The 17023-nt window shown below is 41.2% G+C and overlaps 1 protein-coding gene across 1 annotated transcript; it reads left to right on the top strand.

Annotated features, from left to right (window-relative positions):
* Positions 1-4145: 4145 nt before the first annotated feature.
* LOC306960180 (troponin I, slow skeletal muscle-like) lies at positions 4146-14135 on the top strand. Its single transcript, XM_079552542.1, has 6 exons — positions 4146-4185; positions 6950-6991; positions 7076-7207; positions 8812-8901; positions 10377-10553; positions 13520-14135. Exons 1-6 carry the CDS (start codon positions 4165-4167, stop codon positions 13619-13621), a joined length of 564 nt encoding a protein of 187 aa, XP_079408668.1. The 5' UTR covers positions 4146-4164; the 3' UTR covers positions 13622-14135.
* The last annotated feature ends 2888 nt before the right edge of the window (positions 14136-17023 follow it).

The raw sequence follows: 17023 nt of genomic DNA, 5'->3' as shown, positions 1-17023 counted from the left end.
ACTCATGGTGAGGCGTCGTTCCAGTATTACGGCCCTCGCCTCTGGAACCACCTGAGGAGGAGCTCAGGGCTGAGGAGGAGCTCAGGGCTGAGGAGGAGCTCAGGGCTGAGGAGGAGCTCAGGGCTGAGGAGGAGCTCAGGGCTGCAGAGAACATTCATGTTTTTAAGAGCAGGCTCAAGACCCACCTTTTTAGCTTAGCTTTGAGCTGATATTCATTTATCTATTTTAGTCCCATTTATTTATTTATCTATTTATTGATTTTGATAACTTGATATTTATTGATATATCGATATTTATTTTTAGTTTCTTACTGATTTTCACTTTGTGTTTAAATTTTTATCAATGTTTTTATACTGCTTCTTATATTTTTAGAAGCTCCAGTGTTTCCTCTGAAGGAGCCCTCTTCCTCAGGAGCGGTGACCGGCTGTGGCTGTGTGGGTGCTGTCCTGTGGGTGCCCAGGTGGAGGTGTGGTGTCTCTGTCCTGTGGGTGCCCAGGTGGAGGTGTGGCTGTGTGGGTGCTGTCCTGTGGGTGCTGTCCTGTGGGTGCCCAGGTGGAGGTAAGGTGTCTCTGTCCTGTGGGTGCCCAGGTGGAGGTGTGGTGTCTCTGTCCTGTGGGTGCCCAGGTGAAGGTGTGGTGTCTCTGTCCTGTGGGTGCCCAGGTGGAGGTGTGGTGTCTCTGTCCTGTGGGTGCCCAGGTGGAGGTGTGGTGTCTCTGTCCTGTGGGTGCCCAGGTGGAGGTGTGGTGTCTCTGTCCTGTGGGTGCCCAGCTGGAGGTGTGGCTGTGTGGGTGCCGTCCTGTGGGTGCCCAGGTGGAGGTGTGGTGTCTCTGTCCTGTGGGTGCCCAGGTGGAGGTGTGGTGTCTCTGTCCTGTGGGTGCCCAGGTGGAGGTGTGATGTCTCCGTCCTGTGGGTGTCCAGGTGGAGGTGTGGTGTCTCTGTCCTGTGGGTGCCCAGGTGAAGGTGTGGTGTCTCTGTCCTGTGGGTGCCCAGGTGGAGGTGTGGTGTCTCTGTCCTGTGGGTGCCCAGGTGGAGGTGTGGTGTCTCTGTCCTGTGGGTGCCCAGGTGGAGGTGTGGTGTCTCTGTCCTGTGGGTGCCCAGGTGGAGGTGTGGCTGTGTGGGTGCTGTCCTGTGGGTGCCCAGGTGGAGGTGTGGTGTCTCTGCCGCGCCTCCCTTGGTCAGATTGATAAGTCTTATATAGCGCTTTTCAAGGAACTCAAAGACACTTTACAAATGAGACAAACAAACAAAGATGAGAGTGCTGTTGTAGGTCGTATCGAGCTAATCTTAAAGTAATTTGACTCTTTCTTGACTTAATATATTTTATTCCTCTACCCACCTTTGATAATATGCCTCACAATGAAAGATAACACTACAGTCAGTCCATTGTTAGTTGCTTTAGGCCATGTTTATTCTTGTACCCGGTGCTGTGTGGCCCTCTCTGTAGTGCCCTATCGTGGGAGTCAGGGGAGGTGACATTGCCTGGGACTGAGCCACACATTTCCATCGGCTCAGATAAAAGCTCGGCCCATTGTCTCCCGTCGCCTCAGTTTGAATCTTTCCTCTCCACAGACACCCCCCTAAGCAGGTGAGGAACATTTGAGTCATTCTCTAATAATTGGCCAATGGTTTCACCTTCTTTACTCGTGTTTTAAGGTCCTTTCTTTTTTTCAAATTGATGTTCAGGTCTTCACATAAGCTTTCTGTGGCGAGAATCTTCTGCTAATGTTACTCTGTTTCACTAAAGCCTGGGACTATAAAGAGCACGTTGAGCTTGGAAGTTTCAAACAAAAGCAGGAATACTTTGGCCAAGAACATCGGGGATCGCTTCAGAGCAGAGGAAAACAGGGACACAGACGGGAGAGGGATGAAAACAAAGAAAAAAACAAGCCCTTTAACCTCTTACCACCCACCTGAACCAAATGCATTCTGTCCTCTTTGGCCATTATATAGGTCTGTGTAACACCTCATTTGAAAGCTAAGACCCACAAAACTGATCTTTTTCCTCGGGTTGTTGCTGTGTTGTGTCACCTTTTTTATTTATTTTTGTTGAGTTTTTGTCACATTTTTGTTGAATTTGTGTCACTTTTTTTTTAAATTTGTGTCACTTTTTGGTTGAGTTTTTGTCATATTTTTGTAGAATTTTTGTAATTTTTTTGTTGAATTTTTGTCACATTTTTTTTTAATTTGTGTCACTTTTTTGTTGAATTTTTGTAATTTTTTGTTGAATTTTTGTAATTTTTTGTCACTTTTTTGTTGAATTTTTGTCACATTTTTGTTGAATTTTTGTCACTTTTTGGTTGAGTTTTTGTAATTTTTTGTTGAATTTTTGTAATTTTTTGTCACTTTTTTGTTGAATTTTTGTTGAATTTTTGTTGAATTTTTGTCACTTTTTGGTAGAGTTTTTGTCACATTTTTGCCACATCTTTGTTGAATTTTTGTCACAATTTTGTTGCATTTTTCTCACTTTTTTGTTGAATTTGTGTCACTTTTTGGTTGAGTTTTTGTCACATTTTTGTTGAATTTGTGTCACTTTTTGGTTGAGTTTTTGTCATATTTTTGTTGAATTTTTGTAATTTTTTGTTGAATTTTTGTAATTTTTTTGTCACTTTTTTGTTGAATTTTTGTCACATCTTTGTTGAATTTTTGTCACTTTTTGGTTGAGTTTTTGTCACATTTTTGCCACATCTTTGTTGAATTTTTGTCACTTTTTTGTTGAATTTGTGTCACTTTTTGGTTGAGTTTTTGTCACATTTTTGTTGAATTTGTGTCACATTTTTGTTGAATTTGTGTAACTTTTTGGTTGAGTTTTTGTCACATTTTTGCCACATCTTTGTTGAATTTTTGTCACAATTTTGTTGCATTTTTCTCACTTTTTTGTTGAATTTGTGTCACTTTTTGGTTGAGTTTTTGTCACATTTTTGTTGAATTTGTGTCACATTTTTGTTGAATTTTTGTTGAATTTTTGTCACATTTTTATTGAATTTTTGTCACTCTTTCGTTGAGTTTTTGTAATTTTTTTGTTGAATTTTTGTAATTTTTTTGTTGAGTTTTTGTCACATTTTTGCCACATCTTTGTTGAATTTTTGTCACTTTTTGTTGAATTTGTGTCACTTTTTGGTTGAGTTTTTGTCACATTTTTGTTGAATTTTTGTTGAATTTTTGTCACTCTTTCGTTGAGTTTTTGTCACATTTTTGGTTGAGTTTTTGTCACATTTTTGTTGAATTTTTGTCACATTTTTGTTGAATTATTGTCACATTTTTGTTGAATTTTTATCACATTTTTGTTGAATTTTCGTCACTTTTTGGTTGAGTTTTTGTCACATTTTTGTTGAATTTTTTGTCACATTTTTGTTGAATTTTCGTCACTTTTTGGTTGAGTTTTTGTCACATTTTTGTTGAATTTTTTTGTCACATTTTTGTTGAATTTTTGCCACATCTTTGTTGAATTTTTGTCACTTTTTGGTTGAGTTTTTGTCACATTTTTGCCACATCTTTGTTGAATTTGAGTTTTTCTCACTTTTTTGTGGCTGTTTTGGTGCTTTTTTCCCCAAGAAGCTTTTTGATTATTATCTCCAAACTGGAGAAAAAGGGATCCATTCAGGTGGGAGTTAAGAGGTTAAATGACTTAGCAACTTCTGAACATTGTCTTAATGGTGTGTGCGGGTGTGACTTTCTTGAATCGAAACATTTACATTGAAGCGTGAAGAGCAAGAAAACAGCCAGTCTAACAACGCGCTCCTCTGAACAGCTGTTTTTTTTGGGGAGCAACCAAATTGTGGTGCGAGCCAACGTGACCAAAATAAAAGAAGACACGCTTTAGCTACTGACGCTTATATTAGCACATGCAGGCCTCTACCAAAGGACTTAAGATATAAACCCGGCCATGTGTTTAGGCCAGATGCTTTGTTCTGACGGCCCACGACAGAAATAGAATCGTTGGTGTGGCGGTGCATGTTTGGATCACTGGCTTGTTTGTGTTTTATCAGTCCCTCTTGTGACGCTCTATAACCTGCAATGGGGCTTAAGCATTGGCGTTTTGGGGCAAACCGCGCTCTTGAAGGTTTTCCAAGTTCCATCAGAGCTGCGTGTGACGGTGATGCTGCAATGCTTATTGATCAGACCGGTTGAATTTGTCATTCCAGGAGCTCCCCCAGGAACGCAGCCATGAATGTGAAGGGGGAAAAGGTGAGGCCACGCACACTGTTTAATCCCGATTGAGTTTGGGCTATGGGAACACTTTGTCCTCCGCTACTCTCCTCTCCTCTCTCTCTCTCTGGCTCGCTCGGGACAGTCCTGGCACCGAGGAGGGCCTGTCAGGACTGTTATCATCCGTCAAACACTCCCTCCTCGACCTTGGACTAATTATAAAGCATTATCTTCTGACAGAGGCCGAGTGGTGTGGGGTTTGACACATGGTTGACGTACAATGTGTCTTTCACTGTATATGGGGCTGCGAGCGACCAAAGGATAACGGTGGATGGAAATAGGCTTAAAGGAATAGGCCACCGTTTTAACACACTGAGATATGTTCTTACCTTAGCTTTGACGAGTTCTTTAGGACCTGTCTGATCTTCCCCCGTGCCTTCAGTCACGTAAACACAGCGCAGACGGCGTTAGCAATTAGCCTCTCCCGCTCTCCACTATAGCTCCAAAACTGGTCAAGATAGAAGCTACCAAGCTCTTCCACGTTTTCCCTATTTAAATATGGTTACGTGAAGTGTTACACTACAAAGTATAATTACACAAAATGAAACAATGTGGATTTTCTAAGCGGATAAAAGGGGGGACTATATTGTAAGGCGTAATAATACCAGGAGTAGTTTGGCATCCGCAAAGTAAAGTGAAGATTACTGCGCGGATTTCGTAGCTTCTATCTTGACCTGTTTTGGAGCTATAGAGGAGAGGGGGAGAGGCTAAATGCTAACGCCGTCTGCGCTGTGTTTACGTGACTGAAGGCACGGGGGAAGATCAGACAGGTCCTAAAGAACTCGTCAAAGCTAAGGTAAGAACATATCTCAGTATGTAAAAACGGTGGCCTATTCCTTTGAAGGGACTATATTTAGTATTTTCCTCCCGCTATACATGTTCCAGCCATGTCCTAGTGTGTAGAATGAGCTCAGACCTTTTCATCACAACTGCCTCTAAAATCCTGCACTGTCACTCAAAAAGTTGTTAATTCGGGTCCAAAGTGTCGCCATGCACGAGCTAAACATAGACACTGCAGTTACACGTAAGAGCTGAGGTGGCAGTAGTGAGTATAAAACCTACCATCTTGCATCTAGTCTCTTGAAGTCAAATCCCAGCCAAGTCTCAAAACAACAAACCGCACATCCATTCAGTATTAACTGTAGTTTTGAGTTTTGTGTGTGTTTGTGAGCCTGTAGTTGCACCTTGTGTTTTTTGCCACGTTGTAAATTAGTATCGATAAAAGTGTTTGCAAATGTTACACCCGCCCACTCACGGCAACACTGTGAGTGGGCGATTGGCCCAAACAGGTTTGGTTTTCACACGGATCAGCGGGAGCAGCACATGATGGATTCTCGTGTGTTTGTGAAGTCACATATAGCGCCAGAATTCAGCTTGCAGGCAAAGTTAAAGGTTTACCAATCAGCCAATACTGTATGTGTCTCTGTGTTTTAAAGGGACTTGACAGAGTTTAAAAATGTTCAAATCAGATTTCAGATTCATTTATTGGCCATTTGCAGTTTGAAAAACCACATTGGAAAAAAATGTGCAAAGAGCTCAAAGTGCGATATGTAAAACAAGTAAAAAGACACAATATAAAAAACAGAACAAACAAACAATGCCACATTAAAAGCCTAAGGGCAAAACATTGTACAATAAAAGTCCACACCGATAAATATAATACAAGTGCCTGTTTAAAGTGCCTTGTTTAAAGTGATCACAGCTTGAGGAAAGAAACTGTTCATATGACGATCAGTAGAACATATGATGGAGCGATACCTTCTCCCTGAAGGAAGCATCTCAAAAAAGGCTTTAGCAGGGTGGCCTGAGGCATCATTTGCAAGTTTTAAAGCTCGATTCAGTAGTCGAGTTTTATATGTGGTCTCCAGGAGCGGCAAAGTGCAGCCAATGGTCCTGAGGCTGAGCGAACCACTTTGTTCAAAGCCTTTTTCTCTTTCAGAGTGAGATTACCAAACCACACTGTAATACAACTGGTCAGGACACTCTCAATTACACAATAATAAAAGTTCAGAAGAATCCTAGTATTCTCCATCTTAATCATGTATTTCATGTAATCATGTAATCATGTAATCATGTATTTTCCACCCCCTACCCATCTCCAGCCATGTCCTAATGTGTAGAACGAGCCCAGACCTATTCACCCCAGAAAGTCCCTCAAAAAGTTGTTAATTTCGGATCCGAAGTCATTCACAAGCTGATTATGGAAACTGCAGTTACACGTTAGACCTGAAGTGGCAGTAGTGAGTAAAAAATGTCAACTTCCATCCAGTCCCTTTAAAGGAACAGGCCACCATTTTATCATACTGAGATATGTTCTTACCGTAGTCAGTCACGCAAATAGAGTCACATATCTCATTATGTAAAAACGCTGGCCTGTTCCTGTAAGTTAGAATGTCGAGTAGGTGATGTAGCATAGAAGAACAGACTGCAAATTGCTAGAATTGCATTGCTAATTAGGTAAAATAGATGAATTGATTGCTATTCTCTATTTGACTCTGCCACTGTGGTGGACATTTTACACGATATGGCTAACAAATTGTCTCAGAGGTTTTCTCTTTGGCCACAGAAATTCCACCAGTGTCTGATTATCAACCCAGAATTCATATAAATGTGTACCTAAGAAACACTTATTTGCGTTGCAGTTCATTTGCTTTGAATCACCTCTAATGAAGCTATTGATCATTTTTTAATATGATTAAAAATAAATGAATGTGAATCTGATTTATCTGAATCTGTCCCACAGCCAAAGTGCAAGATTACGGCTTCTCGCAAGCTCTCCCTCAAAGTAAGTACCTTCTGTAAAACCAACATCAGGCAGCTCGTTGTAGGAACATGCCTGGACAGTTGTTTGTGGACACGTTGTTTTCAGATACTGCTCCTGACCAGAGCGACGGAGGACCTGCAGCGGGAGAGGCAGCAGAGGGACGAGGACAAGAAGAAGTACCTGGGAGACAAACTGCCTCCTCTACAGCTGTCGGGCAAGTCCATGGACGAGCTGCAAGTGAGATGCAAACACACAGGACAAGACGAAGACATAAGCAAAGCACCTCTCGCATCATCTGAGTCCGTGAATGATGTGTTTGGCTAATCCATTTCAACGCAGCACATGTTACATTCAAGCAAAGTTCTCAGACTATCTCAGACTATCTCAGACTATCTCTCCTCTGTCTCTTCCCTATGTCCCAACAGTCTCCTTCTGAAAAATGCAGCTTGTTTTTTATAATTCATTCTCATCCAGGGGCGGACTGGGACTGAAAAACAGCCCTGGGCTCTGACTAGCCTGGCCCAAAGTAGCGTAATTGTGACACTTCCACAAATACATATGTTAACCTTTTACCACCCGCCTTAACATTAACGAGTGCATTTTCCCCAGTTCGGCTTTTTATTATTATTTTTTTGATTGGTTTCATCAGCAAAAAGAACGGGAAAAGTGGTCGTAGAAACAGAAGCAAAATCATTAATATAAATAATGAATAATAATGGTCCCAAAATTGAACCTTGTGGTACACCATGGTCTCTCAACTTATATAGGACTTTTCCACCTACATTAGGCACTCAAAGCGCTTTACAGCAAGGATCCACTCACCCATTCATACACCAATGTACGCAGACACTGGGGGCAATGTAGGTGAAGTGTCTTGCCCAAGGACACAACGACAATGTGCACTTTCAGGAGGTGGGATTCGAACCCATGAGACGACCCTCTCTACCATCTGTGCCACCATACTCCACGGAATTCCTTTTAGATTCATGTTTTTTTTATACTGGGCTTTACCCAAATCTAAAAGCTTCTCGACTGGAGAGCAACAATGTAACGCCTCATTTGAAAGCTGAGACCTACAAAAGTGACGGAAGCTTTTTGTCACGTCGCCACATTTTTGTCATATTTTTGTTGTTATTTTTTGTTGTTGTGTTTTTCTCACGTTTTTGTTGACTTTTCATCCTCTTTTTCTCGCTATTTTGATGCTTTTCTTTTTAGCTTTTAGATTTGGGTGAAGCCCAGTATAAAAAAAACATGACGGGGCGACGGTGGCACAGATGGTAGAGCAGGTCGTCTCATGATCGGAAGGTCAGGGGTTCGATTCCCACCTCCTGAAAGTGTACACTGTCGTTGTGTCCTTGGGCAAGACACTTCACCTACATTGCCCCCAGTGTCTGCGTACATTGGTGTATGAATGAGAGTATGAATGGGTGAGTGGATCCTTGCTGTAAAGCGCTTTGAGTGCCTAATGTAGGTGGAAAAGCGCTATATAAGTTGAGACCATTTACCATTTACCATGAATCTAAAAGGATTTCCGTGGAGTATGGTGTGCCACAAGGTTCAATTTTGGGACCATCATTATTTATTATTTATATGAATGATTTTACTTCTGTTTCTACGACCACCTTTCCCGTTCTTTTTGCTGATGATACCGATCCAAAAAATTATAATAGAGCCAGTGGCCCTTCTGTGTTCTCCCAGAATGGACATATGGCCAGTCCGCCCCTGCTCTCATCACCAACAAAGAGATCCACCGCCAGGCTTTTCCGCAGTGCCACTTCACTACGATCGGTCGCGTACAGACATGTTTCCCGACGTCGATTAATGTGCTTTCTCCCCCCCAGAACATCTGCAAACAGCTCCACGCCAAAGTCGACGTGGTGGATGAAGAGAGATACGACTGCGAGGCCAAAGTCAGCAAACACAACAAAGACGTGAGTCCCAAGAGTTGCATTACAGCACGTTTTTGATCAGTCTAACAACGCTGTGAGAGAAGTTTAATCACTGCACACATCGTCTTCTTGTGTTTGAATGTGAAGTCATTTTGATTGTCTGTATGTAAAAATAAAGAACTGGTTACTCCACTGCTGCGAAGTTAAAGTTTCAAAGCCTTTATGTTGATTATATGACAGGAATTGGAAGTTGTGTCTTGTGTCAACTTTTATATACTGAGCCATTTTGTCTAGTTTGCACAAATATATTTTAAAAATCCAATCTTTACATTGGCTGTAGGGACAAGGGATCTAGGGAAAACATGCTTACAAAACGCTTGCTGTCACAAAGTTAATTAAAGCAGTTTAAAGCAGTACTAAATAACTTGTTTACCATAGTAAATCCTTTCCGTAGTCCCTCTGGGGGTAGTACAAGTGTTAATGGGATGATTGGGGGGTCTTTCATCTCCTCCTGGTGTCTCTGGCCAAAAAAAACACACTTGAAACTTTCCCTGCACCGGGTCGGAGCCACCAATACACACTAATGGAATCACGAAGAAGAAGCTAACATGCTAACAGGCAAAGCTAACTGCGGGCTCACACCACTTAAACAGTATTTACAGCCAAGTTTGAGTGAAAAAAAATGATCTCCGTTGTGGAATTGGATGTACAATATCCCTCTCTCCCTTTGTCTTTTCTGTCAGCGTAACATTTACTCTCACGGACAATTAATGAGTAAAAAAAGCAACATGCTGCGACACCTGCAGTGGCTCTTATGGCCTCTAGGGGCATGAGTTACTTAGTTCTGCTGTAGTAAGTAAACATTTCAGACTAAAATGCACATAAAATGAAATAATTAACACTATGTGGTTACAAAATTCCGCATGTTCTCCTACTTTAGTCAAAATGTGCATGAATATTTCCTTTTTTTTTTTTTTTTTTTGAGAAAATGGATGCTTTAAAGAGGGGGTATTATGCTTTTTTCAATCACATAGCACCAGTCTATATCACACTACAATGATGACCAAACCTTCTGCTGGTCTGTAAATGCAGTAAATTAGAATAACTGCCTTGTATAAAATGTCTCTCTCAAAATGGCTGTAGTGAATGTCTTGAAATAGGCCTCTGTCTCTTTAAGAACCTCTGAGCCTTTCCGACACGCCCCCTCCACACGCTGTCTGTGGCATCAGTGGGGAGGGGGTTCTGCTGAGGAGCAGTGGTTGGTTACTCGGCTGGTGACGAAAGCTCGGAGGCGTCTCCAGGAGGTGGGGGCGTTCCTAGGAGGACTCAGGCAAACCTATCCCTAAAATGGCCGCCATCAGAGTTTTAACACATTACTCAAAAATACGTGAATGTGCCAAGGCAACACTTCAGGCATGTTTTTAATGAGGGAGTGACATTATAACATGATGTAAAGCTTGAAAAAGTCCATTTTGCATAATACCCCCACTTTAAAGCTTGTTCCTGTGTCTCTGCAGATCCATGAGTTAAAGCTGAAAGTGCAGGACCTGGGGGGTAAGTTTAAGAAGCCCGCGCTGAGGAAGGTGAGGGTGTCTGCGGACGAGATGATGAGGGCACTGCTGGGCTCCAAACACAAAGGCTCCATGGACCTCCGCGCCAACCTCAAGTCTGTCAAGAAAGAGGACACGGACAAGGTACGGCTAAACGTGCACAGATTTGATTTTCTATCGAGCTTTAGATGGTTGTTGTGGAAATCTGTCATGTTAGAAAAAAAAAAAATAGTGGAACAAAACAACTCCATTAGCTGACTTTAGCGCAGCATTCAACACTATAATCCCACAGCAGCTAAAACACAAACTGCTCCACCTGGGGATCAACACGTCACTGTGCAACTGGACTTTCTGACGGGGAGACCACAGGCTGTACGTGTCGGTGGCAAGTCCTCCAGAACCATGACACTGAAAACGGGGGCTCCCCAAGGCTGTGTGCTGAGTCCCCTCCTGTTCACTCTGCTGATCCATGACTGCGCTCCAAAGTACGACTCAAACCTCTTCATCAAGTTTGCAGACGACACAACAGTGGTGGGCTTCATCAGCAACAGAGACGAGTTGAGAAGAGCCAGAGTCCCAGCCTCCGTTATGTCCAACTTCTACAGAGGGACTATAGCAGGGGTAGGCAACGTCAGGCCCGGGTGCTAAATCCGGCCCTCTAGCACAGAACCTCTGGCCCTCAAGATGATTTTGAGAAACATTATGACACAAATCAGAAAGTACTTTAATATTTTTAGGGTTAAATGGGAGAAATACTGTTAATGCACCCAATTAGGTCATATTATACAACTCTGGCATTTGTAGAAAGTGCATTGGAAAAATAATTATAATTTCAAGGAAGAAATGACAGAAACCTACTTGAATTAAGAGATTCAATCTAAAGTTTAAGTAGATTTGGTCTGGTCTTCGATCAGATAAAACATCTTAGCGCCAATGGAACAAGTCATTATTCTCTTAAGGGGAGACACTACAGGCAAAACTCATTTTTTTCAGTTTTCAGGTTTTGGGCCAAATTGGTCTCTGAACATACAAGCTTTCACCCGGAAACACAAAATATGCCTAATCTTCACAATAACATGTTTAAATATTGCGCTGATTCAATGTTTGCCCATAGACTTATATGGGACAATGCAATTTCAAGGGCCTTTTTCTCAAAACACATTTTTCTGTCATTGTGGCGACACTATGTCCACGTCAGTCGGACCTAAAGACTTCAAATTTTCCAGCCTTGGACTGAACAATATTTGGAAGATTTTTTAAAGGGATTCTTTATTATTTAATCCCTTAAGCCCCATTTATTGAGTTTTGAATGTCAAAAAAACACAAAAAAAACAGCTTATTTTAAAACTAAACAAGAAATCCAAAATCCCCTCTGAAAAAGTCTTGGTAACTCATTCATCAATAAAATGAAAGCATAAATTTGAATGTAGCTCTATCCATTATTCAGATTTCGTCGCCGAAAAGATGGGAAATTTGGGGCATTTTTAGGCATAAAACACCTTGTTCTTTTATGAAAAGATAAAATGACAGAAAACATGCAATGTATCTTTTTCTTACATTTATGCCAGTGATCGACAGCAACAGTTTCAAATTGATATCTGTAAATATACATTTTTTTCCCTATTCACCTGCAGTGTCTCGCCTTCAGATTAAAATGAATAATTTTAAGTGATTTTAAAACCAATCTGTTTAAAAGTAAAAGTTAATTCGTCTGATTTCAAAGTGGGTTTTATGTTTGTTCCATTGGCATTAGCATTCGTTTCTTTATCCTAGATTAGTCCAAACAGACTCAAATTCAACATAAAGAACCTTTATTCAAGCAATTTTAAGTCATTTATCATATTTTAAGATGGTAATTTTTCCAGTGTAGTGCTTTACTTCGGCCTAAAATTGGCGGATTCGGCCCGCGGTCTTTTTGCAATGAAAAAAATTGGCCCTCCATTAAGAAAACTTGCCTACCCCTGGACTATAGAGAGCATCCTGACCAGCCCCATCACTGTGTGGCACCAGCACTACCTCCTGCCGAAGGAGCCTCCAGCGCATCGTGAGAGCAGCGGAGAAGATCTGCGGAGCCCCCCCCCCCCCCCTCTATTAAAGGAATAGGCCACCGTTTTTACATACTGAGATATGTTCTTACCTTAGCTTTGACGAGTTCTTTAGGACCTGTCTGATCTTCACCCGTGCCTTCAGTCACGTAAACACAGCGCAGACGGCGTTAGCATTTAGCCTCTCCCTCTCTCCTCTATAGCTCCAAAACAGGTCAAGATAGAAGCTACCAAGCTCTTCCATGTTTTCCCTATTTAAATATGGTTACGTGAAGTGTTCCACTACAAAGTATAATACACAAAATTAAACAATGTGGATTTTCTAAGCGGATAAAGGGGGAACTATATTGTAAGGCGTAATAATACCAGGAGTAATTCGAAATCCGCGCAGTAATCTTCACTTTACTGCGCAGTAATCTTCACTTTACCGTGCGGATGCCAAACTACTCCTGGTATTATTACGCCTAACAATATAGTTCCCCCTTTTATCCGCTTAGAAAATCCACATTGTTTAATTTTGTGTAATTATACTTTGTAGTGTAACACTTCACGTAACCATATTTAAATAGGGAAAACGTGGAAGAGCTTGGCAGCTTCTATCTTGACCAGTTTTGGAGCTATAGAGGAGAGGGGGAGAGGCTAAATGCTAACACCGTCTGCGCTGTGTTTACGTGACTGAAGGCACGGGTGAAGATCAGACAGGTCCTAAAGAACTCGTCAAAGCTAAGGTAAGAACATATCTCAGTATGTAAAAACGGTGGCCTATTCCTTTAAGGACATGTACTCCACCCGTCTGACCCATCACAGTCTCTTCAAAGTAATGCCTTCAGGGAGGAGACTGCGGAATCTACGGCCCAGTTCCAGTCGACTGAACAGTTTCATACACAGGGCCATCGGGAAGCTGAACTCCGTGACTCTGGAAGAATGCATTGAGCAGGCGAACTGAAAAGTACAAGTTTAGATGGACCTATAGCTTGTGCTTTTAACCACTCTTACATTTTCACTACAAGAACGGGAAGAACTAACAAACAGTGAAATAAAAATGAGTGTTTTGTGTCATTGCAGGTGCTCACCTCAGAGGTTGGAGACTGGCGTAAAAACGTGGAGGCCATGTCAGGAATGGAGGGCCGTAAGAAGATGTTCGACACAGGTGGAGCTGCGCAGTGAGGCGCTCCATGGATCTACGTGCGGAGAAATAAACAAGCAGTGGCAACGTTTAGGCTAAAAAAAAAAGCAGTGTATCTTTATTTTGTTCAAACTTTCCAATGTTACAGCGTTGTTATCTCAGCAAAAAGATACCCAGAGTTTTTTTTTCTTTCTTGTTTTATTCATGTCTCTAATGTTTGTAGACACTGTGTTCCTTTAAGCTCCAGACGACTCTTCTTATAAAGTTGTATTATATGCATTTGCTTGTGTTCAGAACAATAAAAACTGTTCATTGACCATACAGTGTAATCAAGTAAAGGTCAATGTTGTTTTATTTATACGTGCACCTGTTTTGTTATGGCATCCTTAGAGAATTAAAATAGAAATGATCTGCGATATTGTTCCCATCGCTGAAGTGCGCACTTGACTTTATCAAGTTTCATTTTGTGACGAGGTGCAGAATCGAAAAATGTTCCCGGACGAGCTCAAGGGCAAGGCGTCTGCTGGAGAAATGAGCGGTGAAGCAAGTGCACGTAACTGTGGTGAAAACAGGAATTAAGGCGAGACACTTTAGGTGAATAGGGAAAAAATGTATATTAACAGATGTCAATTTGAAACTTTTGCTGTCGATCACTGGCATAAATGTGAGAAAAAAATACATTGCAAGTTTTCTGTCATTTTGTCTTTTCATACAAGAACAAGGTGTTTTATGCCTAAAAATGCCCCAAATTTCCCATCTTTTCGGCGACAAAATCTGAATAATGGATAGAGCTACATTCAAATTTATGGTTTCATTTTATTGATAAATGAGTTGCCAAGACTTTTTCAGAGGGGATTTAGGATTTCTTGTTTAGTTTTAAAATAAGCTGTTTTTTAGTGGAAAATTTTGTACAAAATTAATTTTCGCCTTATTTTTTGACATTCAAAACTCAATAAATCAGGCTAGGGATTAAATAGTAAAAAATCCCTTTGAAAAAATCTTCCAAATATTGTTCAGTCCAAGGCTGGAAAATTTGAAGTCTTTAGGTCCGACTGACGTGGACATAGTGTCGCCACAATGACAGAAAAATGTGTTTTGAGAAAAAGGCCCTTGAAATTGTGTTCTCCCATATAAGTCTATGGGGGAACATTGAATCAGCGCAATATTTAAACATGTTTTTGTGAAGATTAGGCATATTTTCTGTTTCCGGGTGAAAGCTTATATGTTCAGAGACCAATTTGGCCCAAAACCTGAAAACTGAAAAAATTGAGTTTTGCCTGTAGTGTCTCCCCAAGTCTTGACGGGTATATAGGGAAATTGCCGTGTTAATTCAAGTTTGGCTTTGAAATAAATAAATGAACAAATAAACAGAATACCACGACCCCCTGTTGTATGCTACTTGTACGGTATATCAACATAATATTGCATCCACTTGAGTAAATCTATAATTTAATACGTCTTGCCAGTGCTAACATTACATAAAACCATGTAATGTGCAGTGTCATGGCCATTTCTTTTCAGAATCTACGGCAAAAACACTGTTGCAATAAATGACAGATGGTTTTCTAAACTGATCCCCGCTCTGTTTGGACTTAGGGCCATTATTTTGAAAGGTTTGTCAAGATTTGAAAAGGTCGTGATTAAGATAATGTGGCCAAGCCTTAAAGTGATAGTCCGTAAGTTTGCAAAGTGAGGAGAGATAGAGTCAAATTCCTCCCCTCTTTAAGCAGAAAGCACTTCTTAGTTTGCAAAATGAGGAGAGCAGGAACAGGGTTTTCAGAAGTAAACGATCAAGCTCCTCCCCCTTCTTTCCTGATTGGACCAGACACAGGAACGCTCGTCTCATTGGTCACAGTGGTATCCCGTGGATTCTGATGAGTGTCTGAAATCAGCAGCAGATTATTATACTATTAGTTGATAATACTTATGTTACCTCAAATTTATACACAATCTATTAAGTTTGTAAAATATTGAAACTTACAGACTATCACTTTAACCTCTTAGCCTCTGCCTGAACCAAGCACGTTTTCTCCAGTTTGGCTTTACCCAAAACTAAAAGCTTCTGGACTGTGGAGGAGCAACAGTGTAAACGGCTCATTTGAAAGCTAAGACCGACTAAAGTGATTTTTGTCACGTTGTTGACGCGTTTCTGTCACATTTTTGTCGTGTTTTCGAGGCTTTTTGTTGCTTTTTTCTTATGATTTCGTCATGATTTTTTTGTGGCTTTTTCATTGCATTTTTGTCACATTTTTGTTGCTTTTCTGGCACGTTTTTTTTTCACTCTTAAAAGGGACTAGATGCAAGTGGGTAATTTTTATACTCACTACTGCCACCTCAGGTCTTACGCGTAACTGCACCTTCTATATTAAGCTTGTCACACTTCAGACCGAATGAACACCTTTTTAAGTGACAGTGCAGGATTTTAGAGGCAGTTGTGGTGAACAGGTCTGAGCTCAGGCTACACATTAAGACATTGCTGGAACATGTAGGGGGAGGAAAATACTTACTTTTTACATTTTTACACTTCGTAAGCCTACGGAGTATAGTCCCTTTAAGTCGCTTTTTTGGCGTCTACCCATTATTTATTTATTTATTTCAGTCATGTTAGTTACATGTTTTCACATTTCAACAACTATACATGATTTGATGATTGAAAAGGAGCACGATGAAGACAATGCTTATACTATTATTCAGACTAACCTGGCTAACACCAGGCTGCTGTGTGTGCTTGAATCATTTGGAACTGCACTGCAGCCTGGAGACCATGGCCCAAATTTTCGCATGGATTTGGGAACCAATCACAGAACGAGGAGGGACGGCAAGACGACGACGAGCTATTCGATATAAGCTTGTAGTTTATTTACGGATTTAAAAAAGAAAGGTCATTTACGGATCAAACATGACAGCAGCAGACGCGATGCTATTTTTCGATCAAGGTTTAGACCTTGTTCTAAATAGTTTAGCTCGAAAGTTACGTTTCTGCTTCGTGCAGATGCATGATAGACATTCGTAGCGCCCAATAAACGACAATGGACGATCGTAAACCACACCTCTCCTACGAGAAAATGAATAGGTGATCCCCAGACTAAACATCACTTGTGATTTTAGTCTGGTGTTAGCCAGGCTAAATTCAGACAACGCTCCAAAGCAAAATCCCATCACACCAATAACCCTCCATTGCGACGTTCCCCCAATCTGACACTTTTTGATGGGGTCGGCCCATTAGTTCAATGTCTCATTAGGTCACATTGAGTAGGGGATGGCAAGAGTCCACAGACGTACAGGTTAGGGCCAATGGTTGTATATGACTCTCTAATCCGCAACATATCTGGGTTAGAGATGTCGGAGTAATGGCACCTCTGCTCAATGGTACATTTTCGGACTAATGAGACCTCGGACCAATGGCATGACACCCTTCTTGATACCCCCATTCCGACAATGGA

Source organism: Gobius niger, assembly GCF_951799975.1.
Source record: "Gobius niger genome assembly, chromosome: 2".
NCBI classification, from domain to species: Eukaryota; Metazoa; Chordata; class Actinopteri; order Gobiiformes; family Gobiidae; genus Gobius; species Gobius niger.
The sequence above is the reverse complement of the archived record's forward strand: the minus strand, read 5'-3'. Positions and strand labels throughout refer to the sequence as shown.

What these genes read in the sequence shown, in the direction of transcription:
- LOC306960180 (XM_079552542.1), top strand. Translation starts at nt 4,165, where the DNA reads ATGAATGTGAAGGGGGAAAAG. An exon ending in TCAGCAAACACAACAAAGAC is followed by an intron (nt 8,902 to 10,376) that starts GTGAGTCCCAAG and finishes GTGTCTCTGCAG; the next exon opens with ATCCATGAGTTAAAGCTGAA. An exon ending in AGAAAGAGGACACGGACAAG is followed by an intron (nt 10,554 to 13,519) that starts GTACGGCTAAAC and finishes GTGTCATTGCAG; the next exon opens with GTGCTCACCTCAGAGGTTGG.